At 42.6% G+C, this 15,999-nt stretch overlaps 1 protein-coding gene across 1 annotated transcript in view; it reads right to left on the reverse strand.

Moving 5' to 3' along the window:
* Positions 1-15,999, reverse strand: part of LOC139750745 (otoferlin-like) — a 425,902-nt gene that overhangs the window by 12,961 nt on the left and 396,942 nt on the right. Inside the window, 9 exon segments of the mRNA XM_071665450.1 lie at positions 505-692; positions 1,053-1,183; positions 1,931-2,109; positions 2,891-3,061; positions 3,381-3,562; positions 7,728-7,817; positions 9,288-9,416; positions 9,655-9,873; positions 10,987-11,142. Coding sequence (XP_071521551.1) covers positions 505-692; positions 1,053-1,183; positions 1,931-2,109; positions 2,891-3,061; positions 3,381-3,562; positions 7,728-7,817; positions 9,288-9,416; positions 9,655-9,873; positions 10,987-11,142 — 1,445 coding nt within the window.

Raw genomic sequence — 15,999 nt, forward strand, 5'->3', positions numbered from 1 at the left:
TGGCAAAATACGTCTCAGTTCCCACTCATCTGGCATCCTCTTGAGAGGATACACAATAAGGTAAGATAAAGTTCGTGTATAAAAGAAGCGACACAATGAATGTGGCAGAAATCAGACGTTGACAGACACAAACTACAAATATTTTCAAGTCTCGACCATACACCATCATCACCTTCATGGGGCACATTTTCCTCCCCAGGGGAACTTTAATTCCTGGGAGATTTCCACCAGATGTACACAATGAACGGTTGTCAACCTAGCTTTACTACTTTCATCCCTACACACACACACACACACACACATTATTCTGGAGATATGTGAACAACGCAGCCAAAGTACATAAAAAAAAAAACACTCAAAAAATCCAGTAAACCTCCACAATCCAGTTTTACTCTCAAGTGTTATTTGTTGTTGTCCCCAACTTGACTTTCCTTTATCTAACCACCCAATAAAGAAGAGAAATATATATATATATATACATATATGTTGCTGACGTGTACTCACCCCTTGACATAGATGTCAGACATTTTCTCGCCTGTGAAGAAAGCGTCGTCCTCCAGGACGACGTCGTCCGTGTTCCAGATGATGACCCGGAGTTCGTAGCTCTTGGGTTTCCGGGGCGTCACGTCCAGGGGCGGCCCCGGGAGAGGCATGTCCATCGGGAACATGTCTACCCACATCTCCACCTTGCCCTGTCGTGACCCGACACACTCGTGTTATTACAAGCGCTGAAAACTTTTCCCTTTTTTTTTTATACGTTACAAAGGAACCAAAAGGTGGATATTTCAGAGTAAGATATTTCTGTAATTTTCATTTTCAAACTCGAATTTCAAGAATACATCTCGTGTGGGGCTTTCATAAATGACTTAAAAGCTAAGATGACTTTTATCTCGGCTTAAGCTTCTTAGCTATTCACGAGATAAGGTGATCTTTATCTTTTGTTATCTTTACCTAACATCTTTATCAGGCATCTAGCTACTGCTAAGTCCGCCGGGGGTTCTAGAAGGTAAGCTAACTGCATACGATAAGCCAGAGTATGGTCGCCGCCTTACCTGCTCGATGCCCGGCTTGTCTGGGTTGTACAGGGGTCTGGTTTCGATGTGCTCTGGCACCAGGCGGCATCCGACCTTAGGCACCTCCTCCCACCGGTGGAGCACGGCAAGTGCCAGCTGCTCCTCGCTCACTGCGGCACAGTGTGGATGGTGAGTAGAGGGCGGTGCAGTGGTGTGTGTGGAGGGGTATGGGTGGTGGTGAGTGGAGGGCCAAGGATGGTAAGTGGTGGACCATGGGTAGTGTGTGGATGGTTATGGGTGTGGGTGGAGGGCCATGGCACGTGAGTGGAGAGCCATAGTTGTGAGTACATGGTCATAGGTGGTATGTGAAGGCCCTTGGGTGGATGGAACACCATGGGAGGTGATAAGAGGACTAGAGATAGTGGGCGAAGGGCCATAGGTAGAGAGTAGAGGGCCATGGGTAGTGCATGGAAGGCCATGGGTGGTGTATGGAGCGCCCTGTGTGGTGTGTATAGGGCCCTGGGTGTTGTGTGGAGGGCCCTGGATGGTGTATGGTGGGCCTTGGGTGGTGAGTGGAAGGTCATGGGTTGTCTGGCGTGGGAAGCTGTGACTCTCAGGGTTGACAAATGGTAGTGTGGTAATTTGTGCAGTGGGTGGTGTGTGATGGGAATCTACACGGGTAGTAGGTGGGTGATGAACATACAGTTAAAAGAACCAAGAAAACAGTATTTTTCAGAACCTACATGAACGACATTTCGTTAATGATAATGACCTGGACGACACCGTCACTACGAAGGTCAAACTACGAACGTGACCCCCGTATATAGCACAAAATACAGTAGAATACAACAGGCGCCGCTTTTGCATCGGCCCTGATATACATCAGTCATCAACCCTACGGTTCATTCGTCACTCACCCATGGCTCTGTTGCTGCGGTGGGGGTCGTGCTCGTCGTCGCCCTGCAGTGTAAAGGTCTTGCTGGCGATGCGGACCTTCCCTGGTCCGTAGTGGGGTCCGTCCAGCCGGCCCTCCTTACACAGCCGGGCCAGGATCTGCGTCGGTTTCATGGGGTCCCGCCACTGGTTGTAGCCCGTCCTGTCCAGGGTAGGGTGACGCCACAGTCAGTTATCGTACGTCAAGGAGTGTCGGTGGATACTAAGATATCGTACGTGACAAATCTTTATCATACATGGTGCAAAAAACTGATGTACCTTCGAGAGATGTCGAGCTTATGAGAGAAATGTTTATTCTTATGAAGTACCTTAATATATGAGGGAACTGACGTCTTATAGTCTTATATAGGATATATTATAAAGATGAGAATCTTTAGGTTGATATCTTACTTTTACAAAACCATATCCATCTTCGTTTGAGACAACTTCTATATAGAGAAGAATTTGTTCTTGGAAAGAGTGATTCCCTTACGAGAGGCAAGGAGGTCACACATGAGATGACAGACGTCCAGGTCACACATGGCATGATAGACGTGCAGGTCACACCATGGCATGATGCAGACGTGCAGGTCGCACCATGGCATGATGCAGACGTGCAGGTCACACCATGGCATGATGCAGACGTGCAGGTCACACCATGGCATGATAGACGTGGAGGTCACACCGTGGCATGATGCAGAGGTGCAGGTCACACCATGGCATGATAAGACGTGGAGGTCACACAGTGGCATGATGCAGAGGTGCAGGTCACACCATGGCATGATGCAGAGGTGTAGGTCACGCCATGGCATGATAGACGTGCAGGTCACACCATGGTATAACATAGTTGATCCCATGTAAAGCTACAAATATTCGTTCTGACACACAATGTCAATGTTAATACTGTTTTCAAAAGCAAGGTCTACCCACATCCCCCAACTCACGTCTCGTATCTCATCGCGAGGCCACAGGTGGCGCGATGTCTCGAGTAAAAGCGGTTCTCGAGGTCCAACTTGGTCTCGCCGATCATGTCGTCAGACCCGACGAGATCCCAGTCGAGGACTTGGACCGTGAGCATCGAGTCTTGAGGGAAGGTGGCCTCCACCTCGAAGCACCTGCGGTGAGGGAGGGATGATGAGAGGGAAGTCACAATTTCAATTCCCTATCATGAAAGTCTTGTTTACATATACAACCATCCTTAAGCGGAAGTTCTTTCCGCAAACACAAATACTCTGTTTACATAAGGCAAACCACCACTTATTCTGTACTAACATCATTGCCACACCATACAAGCATTACACAAACAAAACACACAAACATACAAGTCCCTAATATGTAAAAATCTCACTCCATATGTAAATCACGGTTCACGCTGCTACCCACCACACTGCTGTACACCAGACACTTTGCAATACTACAGGTAATGGTACGTACTTGCCGAAGACGGGATTGAGCTGCTTGGATATATAATTTTCCTTGTCTGACACTTTCTTTCCCCCCAGCTGCACCACTATGTACGGGTCGGCCTTCCCGTTTAAGTCCATGGGATGGAGGTCACAGGCACGAACCACGTACACCCGCACCAGGACGTGGATCGGGTCGTTGGAAGGAAGGCCCTGGAAGAGAGGGAGATTGAGGCTCCTTGGTGTGTGCGGGTCTTAGGCTGCGTCGGGGACAAGCGTCAAAAGCATACGAGGGAGTTTTGAGGACGAGATACATCCTCAGTTGAGGCAGAAGCTGAGAGTAAACAGAAGAAAAAGTGGAATGGAGTTCTTTATTACCTACACACACGAAGAAAACTACTTGATCTATAGAAAAATAAATCTGGTTTGTCTTTAACTTGAGTATCAAAAAAGATAAAAAATGTCTGATAGGAACATTTAAATTTGTACTGAAGAAAGTGATTCAAGATGTGATAGATGGTGCTCAGGCGCTGTCCTTACACACGGGCAGCAAATGACTGCAGGCCATTGTGATATCTGCTTCTTTCCCTCTTCCATTAAGCTTTGGAACTCTTTACCTTCCCATGTCCTTCCCTGCACCGCTAAGACCTGGAACTCTTATCCTTCCCAAGTTCTTCCTACACTGTTAAACTTGGGAAGTCTTACTTTCCCTTGCTTTCCCTACGACGATGCGAATTGGAAATTTTTTCTCCTCTCGTGCCTCTACCAACATGGTAACTTTGGCTCTTTGGAAAAGACAAGTTTTCCCACATCTTCCAAGACTCTTAGCATATTTTTACTCCTCTTTTCATACGCCTTTATCTACGTAACCTTTTGTTTTAAGACCTGGCCTCAATGAGGACTTTAGCCCAGGGCCTTCTGCATCAAATACATACATAAATATGTATGTATGGAACCTTGAAGGAGGTTCGTACGGATACACAGGGGTTCGAACCATGAAACCTCGACCAGGCACTAGAATTAATATCAGTGTCATCGCGAGGATAAAACGTTCATTGATCACGCCATAAAAAACATTAAGGCAGGAGGAAAATTTATGGTGCAATAATCTATTGGTGGATCGTTAGAAAAACGGTGACTGCGTCTCAAAACTCACGATGAGTAAAAAGAAATAAAAGGTTTGAGCTGGATGTTCACATGGTATTGTTCTTAAGTTTTGTAAATCTGTAATATCACGATGATGTAAATAAAGAATTAATTGTCATCTGTTTAGAGGAACGAGAGGTAAGGGAGCTCAAGGAGGAGATCATGAGGAAATGAGTCACTCACTCGTCACGTAGTGAGAGATATATTGTATCTATCTCGTGTAGAGAGATATTGTATCTATCTCGTCGCGAGAGGCGTATTGTATCTATCTCGTCGTAAGATAGAGTATATATCTAATGATCCAAGACGCTGGTCACTTTCGTACTGTTCCAGTAGGGAATCAGGTGATAAAGATTGAAGAATGAATAGTTATGGGTTTAGGTATCTATACAGCTTATATGGGAGTCGGTCCGGTCTTATGGGAGTCGGGACAGACTTATGGGAACTGGAACAGATTTATGGGAGTCCGAACAGACCCCCTGGGAGTTGGAACAGACTTATGGAAATTGGAAGAGACTTATGGGAGTCGGGACAAGTAACTTTGTGACACAAACGGTTATAGACCAGTGAACGGAAGTATTATAGATGCAGAGGCAAGCTGCTGGGTTTTGTCCTCGAGGTTGGAAGTGCTGTTGTCGGGGTCTGCACATGTTAACACCGAAAGGAACGGCCAGAGGGAAGGGGAACTGTACATTTACCTTATAGAGACCGTAAGATTATAAAAGAAAATAGGCGAGTAAAAGAGAAAACGAAGGTGCAAGGCTGCTGCGGAGGGGGTAACTATGTTGATTTTGTAATCATGAATATTTCATAGTATGGGCAACTGTACATATGATCTTTATAGAGGTAGATAAAAGCTCCTTATACGAATGATATTCTAAGATAGAATTACTCTGTTTACTAGCTTTTTATTGGTTTTAAGTGCCTGCCAGATTAGTTATCTACACTTGCACCATCTGAAGGAAAGATAAGAGACCGACTGTGAGAGTGGAGAGTGCCATCTGGCCTTTAAGACAGGGTTAAGGAAGAGGACTCGGGGTTGAAGGGAATCGTAACCTGGGGCAGCACAGTACCTTAAGGTTCCTCATGCAATTAGATCCCTTGTTACGCCATAGACACACACACATACACACATGGCCCGGTTCACCCAATCTACCACATATACTGATAATGCTACGCTACTCTACTCTACCTGGAAGTGCGTAAACATCATTGGCCAAGATGGTACGGCCCTTGGATACGACGGCGTGACCTTTGATCAGGTCAAAGGTTAGGGCGTCATACCCAGGGGTCATTCCGTCCTGCTCATGAGGTTAAAGAACACTGAATATTACAATCATTTTGCAGTTAGAGCAAGGTGTCGAATTACCTCCCAAACGAGAGGTAAGATTCCTTGAATATATATATATATATATATATATATATATATATATATATATATATATATATATATATATATATATATATATATATATATTGTACGTGAGACAACACAACAGAGAGATTTCAAACAGCACACTAATACAGGGACAAGTCTGGCCATACATGGCTCTGCGTCCTCACTCCAGGAGGGACAAAGAGACATCAAGAAAGATCGAGGGAACACACAGCGCCGAAAGGGTTAGTCGAAGACGAGTACCTGGAGGGGAGGCAACATGTCAGAAGTTTCCTTGGTGAAGCAGAAGAACATCGATCATACGGAAAGATGGGGGATAATGTTCATTATATAACCCACTGGGTGGGGGGTAAGAATGTGTCATCACCATCCGGTAATGACAAGATGTTTCAGTTTCCTCACTATATGAATAACAAAGACGGACCAAAGCGTTGTTATCACTAGGTCCCCATCTTTCCCAGCTGTAGGGAGGAGAGGAGGAGGCTCGTCTAAACATGAACACGGAGAGAGAACATCGTCTGGTTGAGTATTCTCACGGGGACGTGGGACATTTTCGGCACACCGAGGTAGTATAACACACACCATGCACTCACTACTAGACCACAAGGCTGGGGCGCCCTCAGCGGACCACCATCCTTGAGGAGAAGGAAAAAAAAAAAAAAAACGAGTTGCTAAAATACGACCCATGGCTTTTATATTCAGACGACAGCCACCATCACCTCAGTGACCTGTGTTGACTTCTCATGCTGTTGGTCAGAGATAAACATTGAGGATGATTAGCTTCGGGGGGCAAGTCTGAGGTGGTGCTGACCTGAGTGAATTGGCTGGCATGCGCGGGGCTGGACGTACGTATATAGAGTCTCCCAAGAAACACTTGTTTACTCTGGCTAGTCTAAAGGGTCGTTGGCCAGAAGCTGAGGCACTAAAAGGCATATACTTGCAATTTGGGTCTAAAAAAAAACTGCTTCAACTATATTCCTATACACAAATGATTAACCTGTGATTCCATGAGCAGCTTTGGTGCCTTCGAATGAGCATGGAACAAGACACCAAAAGAGAGAGGTTATTAAAACACAACAAGAAACTCATGTAGAGGTGTGGCACAGAGTAGATGGTAGACCAAAAAAAAAAAAAAAATAGGTACTAGATCAGTCTCTACTTCTACAATGCTACAGAAGAATTGACTAACGGGAACATTGACAGATGTGGGGATATACACAATGTAAAGGGGGGGGGGGGGGCACCCCAGAACATACAGATCCACTGAAGAGTAAGTGTGTTGGACGACGTCTGAACTGATGATACCAATTCACACAACACACCTCCACGGCACCCATTACTACGGCTCTTTCACAGTAGCTATACAGCGCCCACCCAACCACACCTCACACTCACACCCAGTACACCACTCAACACTTCTACAACACTTGCACAACACTCACCACACAGTAGTATACTCACAAAAGTAGCACAGGAGTTACCCAGCAACATTATAGCAGTTATACAATACCTTCGGAACTCACACATTACCTACACAGCAACACAAGACATCCACACACTGCCTTCACACCACAGACCACCCCAACAGTATCTGTACAGTAGATCCTCACAACACTTACATAGTACCCTCATAACACATCAACCTTACATCATAACACCCAGCACCATAACAACACCCCCTCCCCATACAGCGCCATAACAACACTCATTACAACAGGTGTCATCTTTTAAGCAGGATCACAACTGGGCTTTCCCTCTTACAGCCTCCTTGCACTTTCCCCGACTCCCCTTGGCCTCTCCGACCCTCCCATGACCTACCCCCAAGGAGTAACGTACCTGGAAGAAGCCATACTGTGGGTCCCCACCAGTTATGGTCGTGTCGTCAATGTCCTTCGGTAGAGGCCATCGGTACAGCTTCAGCGACCCCTGCAGGAGGGAAAAACACAAAAGTCGTTACCGGGTCGTCGAGGAGGTGCTCAGCTCCTGCAGGAGGGAGACCTCTGGGGAGTGAGGAAAGATAACAAAAGAGGAAAGACGTCTTCTCAAGGCATTAAACTTAATCAAATATAACTGTGTTCGACGAGGAATTTGATTCCCTACAGTTTGGAACAATGGGTAAAATGGTGGTCACCATCTTATATCCTGCCTTCTCTCAGACGTTTGGAGGTTCACCTTCACATACCTTGCTTTAGATATGACCTCTGAGTCTACATTAAACCTCCCTGCCTTAAGCTACAACATTGTGAGGGTATACTTCAAAGGTTTTACCAAAGGCGTGCCCTTATGGTCTTATTTTAAGTGTTATTTACAAAACATTCGTACTTACGTCTTGTATCTTACCCAAAACGTACCTATCATAATTAAAACTTGCCCACCTTACTTAGAAATTACCCATCATATCTTAAACTTGCCCACCTTACTTAAAGCCCATCATACTTAAAACCTGATCACCTTACTTAAAACTTACCCATCATATCTTAAACTTGCCCGCCTTACTTAAAACCCATCATACTTAAAACTTGCTCCATCTTACTTAAAACTTACCCATCATACTCAAAACTTGCTCCATCTTACTTAAAACCCATCATGCTTAAAACTTGATCAACTTACACAAAACTTATCCATCATCCTTATAACTTGTCCATCTTACTTAAAACTCATTTCTATAAAAAAAATGCTCACATCTTCAATCTTTTCAGCTTACCGATTTATGCATCAAACCTAAACTTAAATCGTCTTACCTAAATTTACCCATTTGGCTTTAAACTTACAACCTGCCCTCCTTACCTTTAACCATAGTGTATCGATAAAACGTAAAATTTGCCCATCTTTTATACCAAATATGAAACTTGTGGACAAGTAACTAAAGATCCGTATACCTACCTTAAACTTACCCATATAGTCTTTACTTACCCAACTTACCCACAGCTTAATATTTCTGTCTCGTGCATCTTTTTACATTCAACATTTTCTACATCTTTCCATGAAATTGACCATGTTTTACCTAAATTCTCCCTGAACTTAGTTTATCATCATCCTAACCTACCTTTAATCTTACCCAAGATTTACCTTAAACTTACCCACATTCCACTTTTAAACTCCAACCGACTTTCTTTAAACTTACCCACAACAATCACTTAACAACAGCTTACCTTAATATTTTCCAAGTTACCTAACACATACCTACGAATTACTTCTATGTACCATACACTTACCCTCAATTTACTTTCATTTGCCTATGACTCACTTAACAATATGCCCACGAATTACGTAAGCCTCATCTAACTGCATATCTTACACTTATATACAAATCAACCATACACTATGTCCCTTGCCATCAGCCTCAACTTACCTTAATTTATAGTATGCCTTACCTTAACCTTGCCCATTACTTACCTTAAACTTGCCAACGACTCTACCCTCGTCCTCCAGTTCGTCACCAGTTTTCTTGCCTCTGTACAGGTCAAAGGTGTGAAGCCATTCCCGAAACCCACCGAACTCGGTCTCCAGCTCCCCGGGGATGACCTGCGACAGGTCAAGCTTAGTATTAGCACGTCACAAAAGGTCAACCTAAGTACTATCATGACAGAACAGGTCATGGGTAGGTCAGACTATCACTGAAGGTCACAAGAGGTCACACTGGGATGGCTGTATTTCCATCTTATAAGCAAGTGAAGAAGTGGTGTATTATCAAAGAGACAAGTCGGCCATTTTGGAAAATTGTGTGGATGTTTTGGGTTTCCGACGTTGAGGGAGTGCTGACCTTGACGGTGGCGATGTTGACCTTGTGTTTCCTTCGCTGGGTCTTGGGGCTGAGCCTGGCCGCCAGCTTGGCCGCTGTGGACGTGGCCTTGAAGGTGCCATGTTTCTTCCTCTGCTGTGCGTCAGCCTCCCGCTGCCCCTCTTGCAGTTGTTGCGTCTGGTGGTCGCCTCCGTCAGCGTTGTCGGCTCGTTCCCGGGCGTTGCGGTCCTCCTGCTGTTGCTGAGGGCGGAAGGTGAAGGAGGCGGTGTTAGTGGGGAAGACGAGGCGAGGAGGGACGTCAAGAAAAGGGTGTAAGGAAAGAAGGAAGGGGTGTGGAAAAGCTAGGTTGGACGTGTGGAGGAAGGGATGGCTTCGTGTTTGTTTTCCACCGAGAGAGTCCTGTTGATGTGTTTACCGAGGAAGTTTAGGGTCTGAAGGAACTTCGATGATTAATAGACAAAAGAAATTAAGCTCATGAAGGAAGGAAGGTGTTGGTGATGATAATGAGGGAGAGGAACGATGTACGTGTTGGGGTGTACAGTCTCTGGCCTGATTGGGGGCGGTGGAGTATATTCCTCTACCCCTTGATGTTACAGACAGTGTCACTCTAACGTATAACCTGTGAGTCATCCAGGAAATGGCATCTGCAAGCGAGGTCTTGCCTCATACTTTAATGTCCCATTCCCCGTGAACCATAGAATAAACCCAAGTCTAAGAAACGTGTCAGAGTTTAAGAAAGACCTTCCAGTGACTGATGGCAACATGCCATGATTTCTTAACCCTCTTTGAGATATTAACGTCTTAGTTTACTGTCCTGAATGTCATGGTGAATCTTCAGTGTAAATTTTAGGTCTTAACTGCTTCCTACGTATTGTGTGTGGAGACCAGGTAGTCGAGGATTGATCGTCATGATATCTCCTACTTCCCTCGATCAGCTAAGTTGTGGAATTCTCTTCCTTCTAATGCCTATCCGCCTCCCTATAAACCCAGCCATATTCTTCCCGTGCCATCTCGGTCACCACAGAAATAGAGAAATACATGCGTCGTAATCTCGTATAGTAAAGATACAGTAACGAAAGCCAACTAAGGTCATAGGAACACTATAAGTGCCTCATAAAAGTTCGAGATATTTATATAAGTCCTGAGGAAAGGTTCTACAAGTTTAAAAAAGTTTTTAGGAAAGTTCAACATAGTTGAGCAATTTTTGAGGAAGGATCCACATGATTAAACAAAAATCTGAGGAACGTCCGATGTACTTCAGCAAGTTTTGGGGAAAGGTCGACATATTTAAGAAGTGTGTGACTGTGGATCAGTTGTGGGGATGGTGTGGGTAGGTGAGGCAAGGGTACTCACCACTGCAACAGCCTCCAAGGACGCGAAGTACTTCGTCCACCAGTCTCGGTTCTCTTCGTCCTCTTCCTCCATCTCCAAACTCTGTTTCCGACGTTTGTTGGCTTCTGACTTCTCCTTCTTCGTCACCGCCACTAGTTTGGAGACAGCGCCCGAGCCCTGTGAAGCAAGTAGCAAGTCAGGAAAAAATTTGATTCATGGGGGATAAAACGGAGGATGTTAAGGGGTATGTCAAGGAATGCCGGCGACTGGGTCTCCTTCACTCCTATGACAGATTCAGGGAAAGACACTGTGGGGAGAGGGAGAGCTTAAATAAGGAGGGATATAGGACGATTAGTCGTTAATTAAAGACTGTCGTGATCAAACAGCTTTACATGTGTTGCCTCAAACATAATTTCCTGTAAGATGGATTCTTAACATGGAAGTGGCAAAGGCAAGATGTGTCAAGCAAGATAAGAGGGCCCTCACCACGAGTGTGAAACACCCTCATCGTTCAGTGCAAATGGCAAGTATAGACACCGACTCAAGAAGAAGGCACGAGCAGCAGCAGCAGCAGCAGCAGCAAGCGTCCACATCTCAGAGTGAGACAGAAAAATATAAGCAGGAATTCAGGAAAAAAAAATCTATAAACTCGACGCCTGTGTCATCTTGCCTCAGACTTTTAAAAAAGACATATCGAGCATCAGGAAGCAGTGTTCCGGGCCATATTAGTCAAAGAAATGCTGTTGGTGGACAACATACAATAACAAACATGTAGTGAGGCATATTGGCTAAGGAAAATGAAAGCGAGTTTAAATGAATTATAATTTCTTAGCGGAAATCACACAAGCGGAACAATAAACCAAAGAAAATGATCAGACCAAAAAAAGTTCTTGCAATGCACATTTGCGATGATACTGTTGTAATAATTCATCAGTTTAGCTTCGTAGTGTTGAAGCTAATGATTGTAACGTTGCAGACACTAGAATTCTCTACGGTACATGGTGGACAGTAGCGATGTCTGGCAACGCAAAGATATCCGGCAACGTCTTATAAATTACAGTATTACCTATTTCGTAAACTAACGAACGCACGGAGTGTTCAGTTCTAACGTATGTGGTGATTGGCTGATAAGAATACTTCCCTGTATTGATCTGTATACATATGCGATCAAAAACAAATGTATCCTCCCAAAGAATAACAATGAAAGAAAAATAGAAACGGATATACTGCAAATAGACCTGACATTTTTTGAGCTTGTTATCAAACTTCAGACACCTGACTTGTCGTGGAACCACTTGGATGAAGGAGAAAATACATATTCCAACCCCTGTATATATGTGACTGTAGTGAATATGGAATCAGTGAAGGAAATAATAGACGAATCAAAAAGATTTTTTCCTCAAGTCAAAGAAAAATGAAAAAATCTTGCATTTCTTCAGTACAGCTATACCAACATCCTCACATACACAGCTACATACACCAACATCCCCACATACACAGCTACATACACCAACATCCCCACATACACAGCTACATACACCAACATCCTCACATACACAGCTACATACACCAACATCCCCACATACACAGCTACATACACCAACATCCTCACATACACAGCTACATACACCAACATCCTCACTTACACAACTACATACACCAACATCCTCACATACACAGCTACATACACCAACATCCCCACATACACAGCTACATACACCAACATCCTCACATACACAGCTACATACACCAACATCCTCACATACACAGCTACATACACCAACATCCCCACATACACAGCTACATACACCAACATCCTCACATACACAGCTACATACACCAACATCCTCACATACACAGCTACATACACCAACATCCCCACATACACAGCTACATACACCAACATCCCCACATACACAGCTACATACACCAACATCCCCACATACACAGCTACATACACCAACATCCTCACTTACACAACTACATACACCAACATCCTCACGTACAGTCACAGCTACATACACCAACATCCCCACATACACAGCTACATACACCAACATCCTCACATACACAGCTACATACACCAACATCCTCACATACACAGCTACATACACCAACATCCCCACATACACAGCTACATACACCAACATCCCCACATACACAGCTACATACACCAACATCCTCACATACACAGCTACATACACCAACATCCTCACATACACAGCTACATACACCAATATCCTCACATACACAGCTACATACACCAACATCCCCACATACACAGCTACATACACCAACATCCCCACATACACAGCTACATACACCAACATCCTCACATACACAGCTACATACACCAACATCCCCACATACACAGGTACATACACCAACATCCCCACATACACAGCTACATACACCAACATCCTCACATACACAGCTACATACACCAACATCCTCACATACACAGCTACATACACCAACATCCTCACATACACAGCTACATACACCAACATCCTCACATACACAGCTACATACACAAACATCCCCACATACACAGCTACATACACCAACATCCCCACATACACAGCTACATACACCAACATCCCCACATACACAGCTACATACACCAACATCCCCACATACACAGCTACATACACCAACATCCTCACATACACAGCTACATACACCAACATCCCCACATACACAGCTACATACACCAACATCCTCACATACACAGCTACATACACCAACATCCTCACATACACAGCTACATACACCAACATCCTCACATACACAGCTACATACACCAACATCCTCACATACACAGCTACATACACAAACATCCCCACATACACAGCTACATACACCAACATCCCCACATACACAGCTACATACACCAACATCCTCACATACACAGCTACATACACCAACATCCTCACATACACAGCTACATACACCAACATCCTCACATACACAGCTACATACACCAACATCCTCACATACACAGCTACATACACCAACATCCCCACATACACAGGTACATACACCAACATCCCCACATACACAGCTACATACACCAACATCCTCACATACACAGCTACATACACCAACATCCTCACATACACAATTGCAGGTAATAAATAGTTCAGGGTAATTTTTAAGCTAAAATATTTTTGCTCCAAATTTAAATATATGCAACTTAAAATCTATACCTGATTAAATGACAGGAAATATATCATATAGCTTTATTTGGGTGATGGATAGGAAAATATTAACGAAGAAATTCATCAAAAATGTCTTTAACCTTGCAATGGATTCAATGCTCCATTACGAGATGTAATAAACCCTAAACATTATTTTATCACCAGAAATGTGTTCTACATGAAAAAGAGCTGGTATGTTAAAGTTTTCAGGCAAATTAGTTTTCCGCCGAAAAATATCAAAAAGTGCAGGTAATAGGTCAGGTAATTTTTAGGCCAAGAATCTTTTTCTTTCAAAATTGAAATATATCTAATTAAAACAGCTCTCTACTTGACATGATGATGGAAAATATAAGATAAAGCTTTCTATGGGTAACAGATATAAAATAATTACGAATGAAAAATTCATAAAATCAATAAATATTGTCATGATCCAGTGCTTCATTATATGATTTAATGGCTCCAAAACAACATATGAACACTAGAATCGTGTTCAATATTAAGAATAGTTGTTATACAAAAGTTTTGAGGCAAAAATATTTTCCACCGAAAATTAGGAAAAACTGAAGGTAATAGTTCAGGGTAATTTTTAGGCTAAAATATCTTTTGTTTTAAAATTGAAATATTTGCTACTGAACATCTTCTATACCTGATAAAATGACAGGAAATATATCATATAGCTTTATTTGACTGATAGATAGGAAAATATTAATGAAGAAATTCATCAAAAATGTGTTTCATCTTGTAATGGATTCAATGCTCCATTACGTGATGCAATGAACCCTAAACAATATTTTATCACCGGAATTGTGTTCTACATAAAGAAGAGGTGGTATTTTAAGGTTTTAAGGCAAATTAGTTTTCTGCCGATAAAATAGTAAAAAGTGGAGGTAATAGGTCAGGGTAATTTTTAGGGCAAGAATCTTTTTCTTTCAAAATTGAAATATATCTCATTAAAACAGCTCTCTACTTGACATGATGATGGAAAATATAAGATAAAGCTTTGTATGGGGAACAGATATAAAATAATTACGAATGAAATATTCATAAAATCAATAAATATTGTCATGATTCCAGTGCTTCATTATATGATTTAATGGCCCCAAAACAACATATCAACACTAGAATCGTGTTCAATATTAAGAATAGTTGTTATACAAAAGTTTCGAGGCAAAAATATTTTCCACCGAAAATTAGGAAAAACTGAAGGTAATAGTTCAGGGTAATTTTTAGGCTAAAATATCTTTTGTTCCAAAATTGTAATATTTACAACTGAAAATCTTCTATACCTGATAAAATTAAAGGAAGTATATCATATAGCTTTATTTGAGTGATAGATAGGAAAATATTTCGAAGAAATTCATCAAAAATGTGTTTAGTTTTGTAATGGATTCAATGCTCCATTACGTAATGTAATGAGCCCTAAACATTATTTTATCACCAGAAATGTGTTCTACATGAAGAAGAGCTGGTATATTAAAGTTTTCAGGCAAATCAATTTTCCGCCGAAAAATAGCAAAAAGTGCAGGTAATAGGTCAGGGTAATTTTTAGGCCAAGAATCTTTTTCTTTCAAAATTGAAATATATCTCATTAAAACAGCTCTCTACTTGACATGATGATGGAAAATATAAGATAAAGCTTTGTATGGGGAACAGATATAAAATAATTACGAATGAAATATTCATAAAATCAATAAATATTGTCATGATTCTAGTGCTTCATCATATCATTTAATGGCTCCGAAAGAACATATCAACACTAGAATCGTGTTGAATATTAAGAATAGTTGTTATACAAAAGTTTTGAGGCAAAAATATTTTCCACCGAAAATTAGGA

The sequence above is a fragment of the Panulirus ornatus genome, chromosome 10 (assembly GCF_036320965.1).
Source record: "Panulirus ornatus isolate Po-2019 chromosome 10, ASM3632096v1, whole genome shotgun sequence".
In the NCBI taxonomy this organism is placed as follows: domain Eukaryota; kingdom Metazoa; phylum Arthropoda; class Malacostraca; order Decapoda; family Palinuridae; genus Panulirus; species Panulirus ornatus.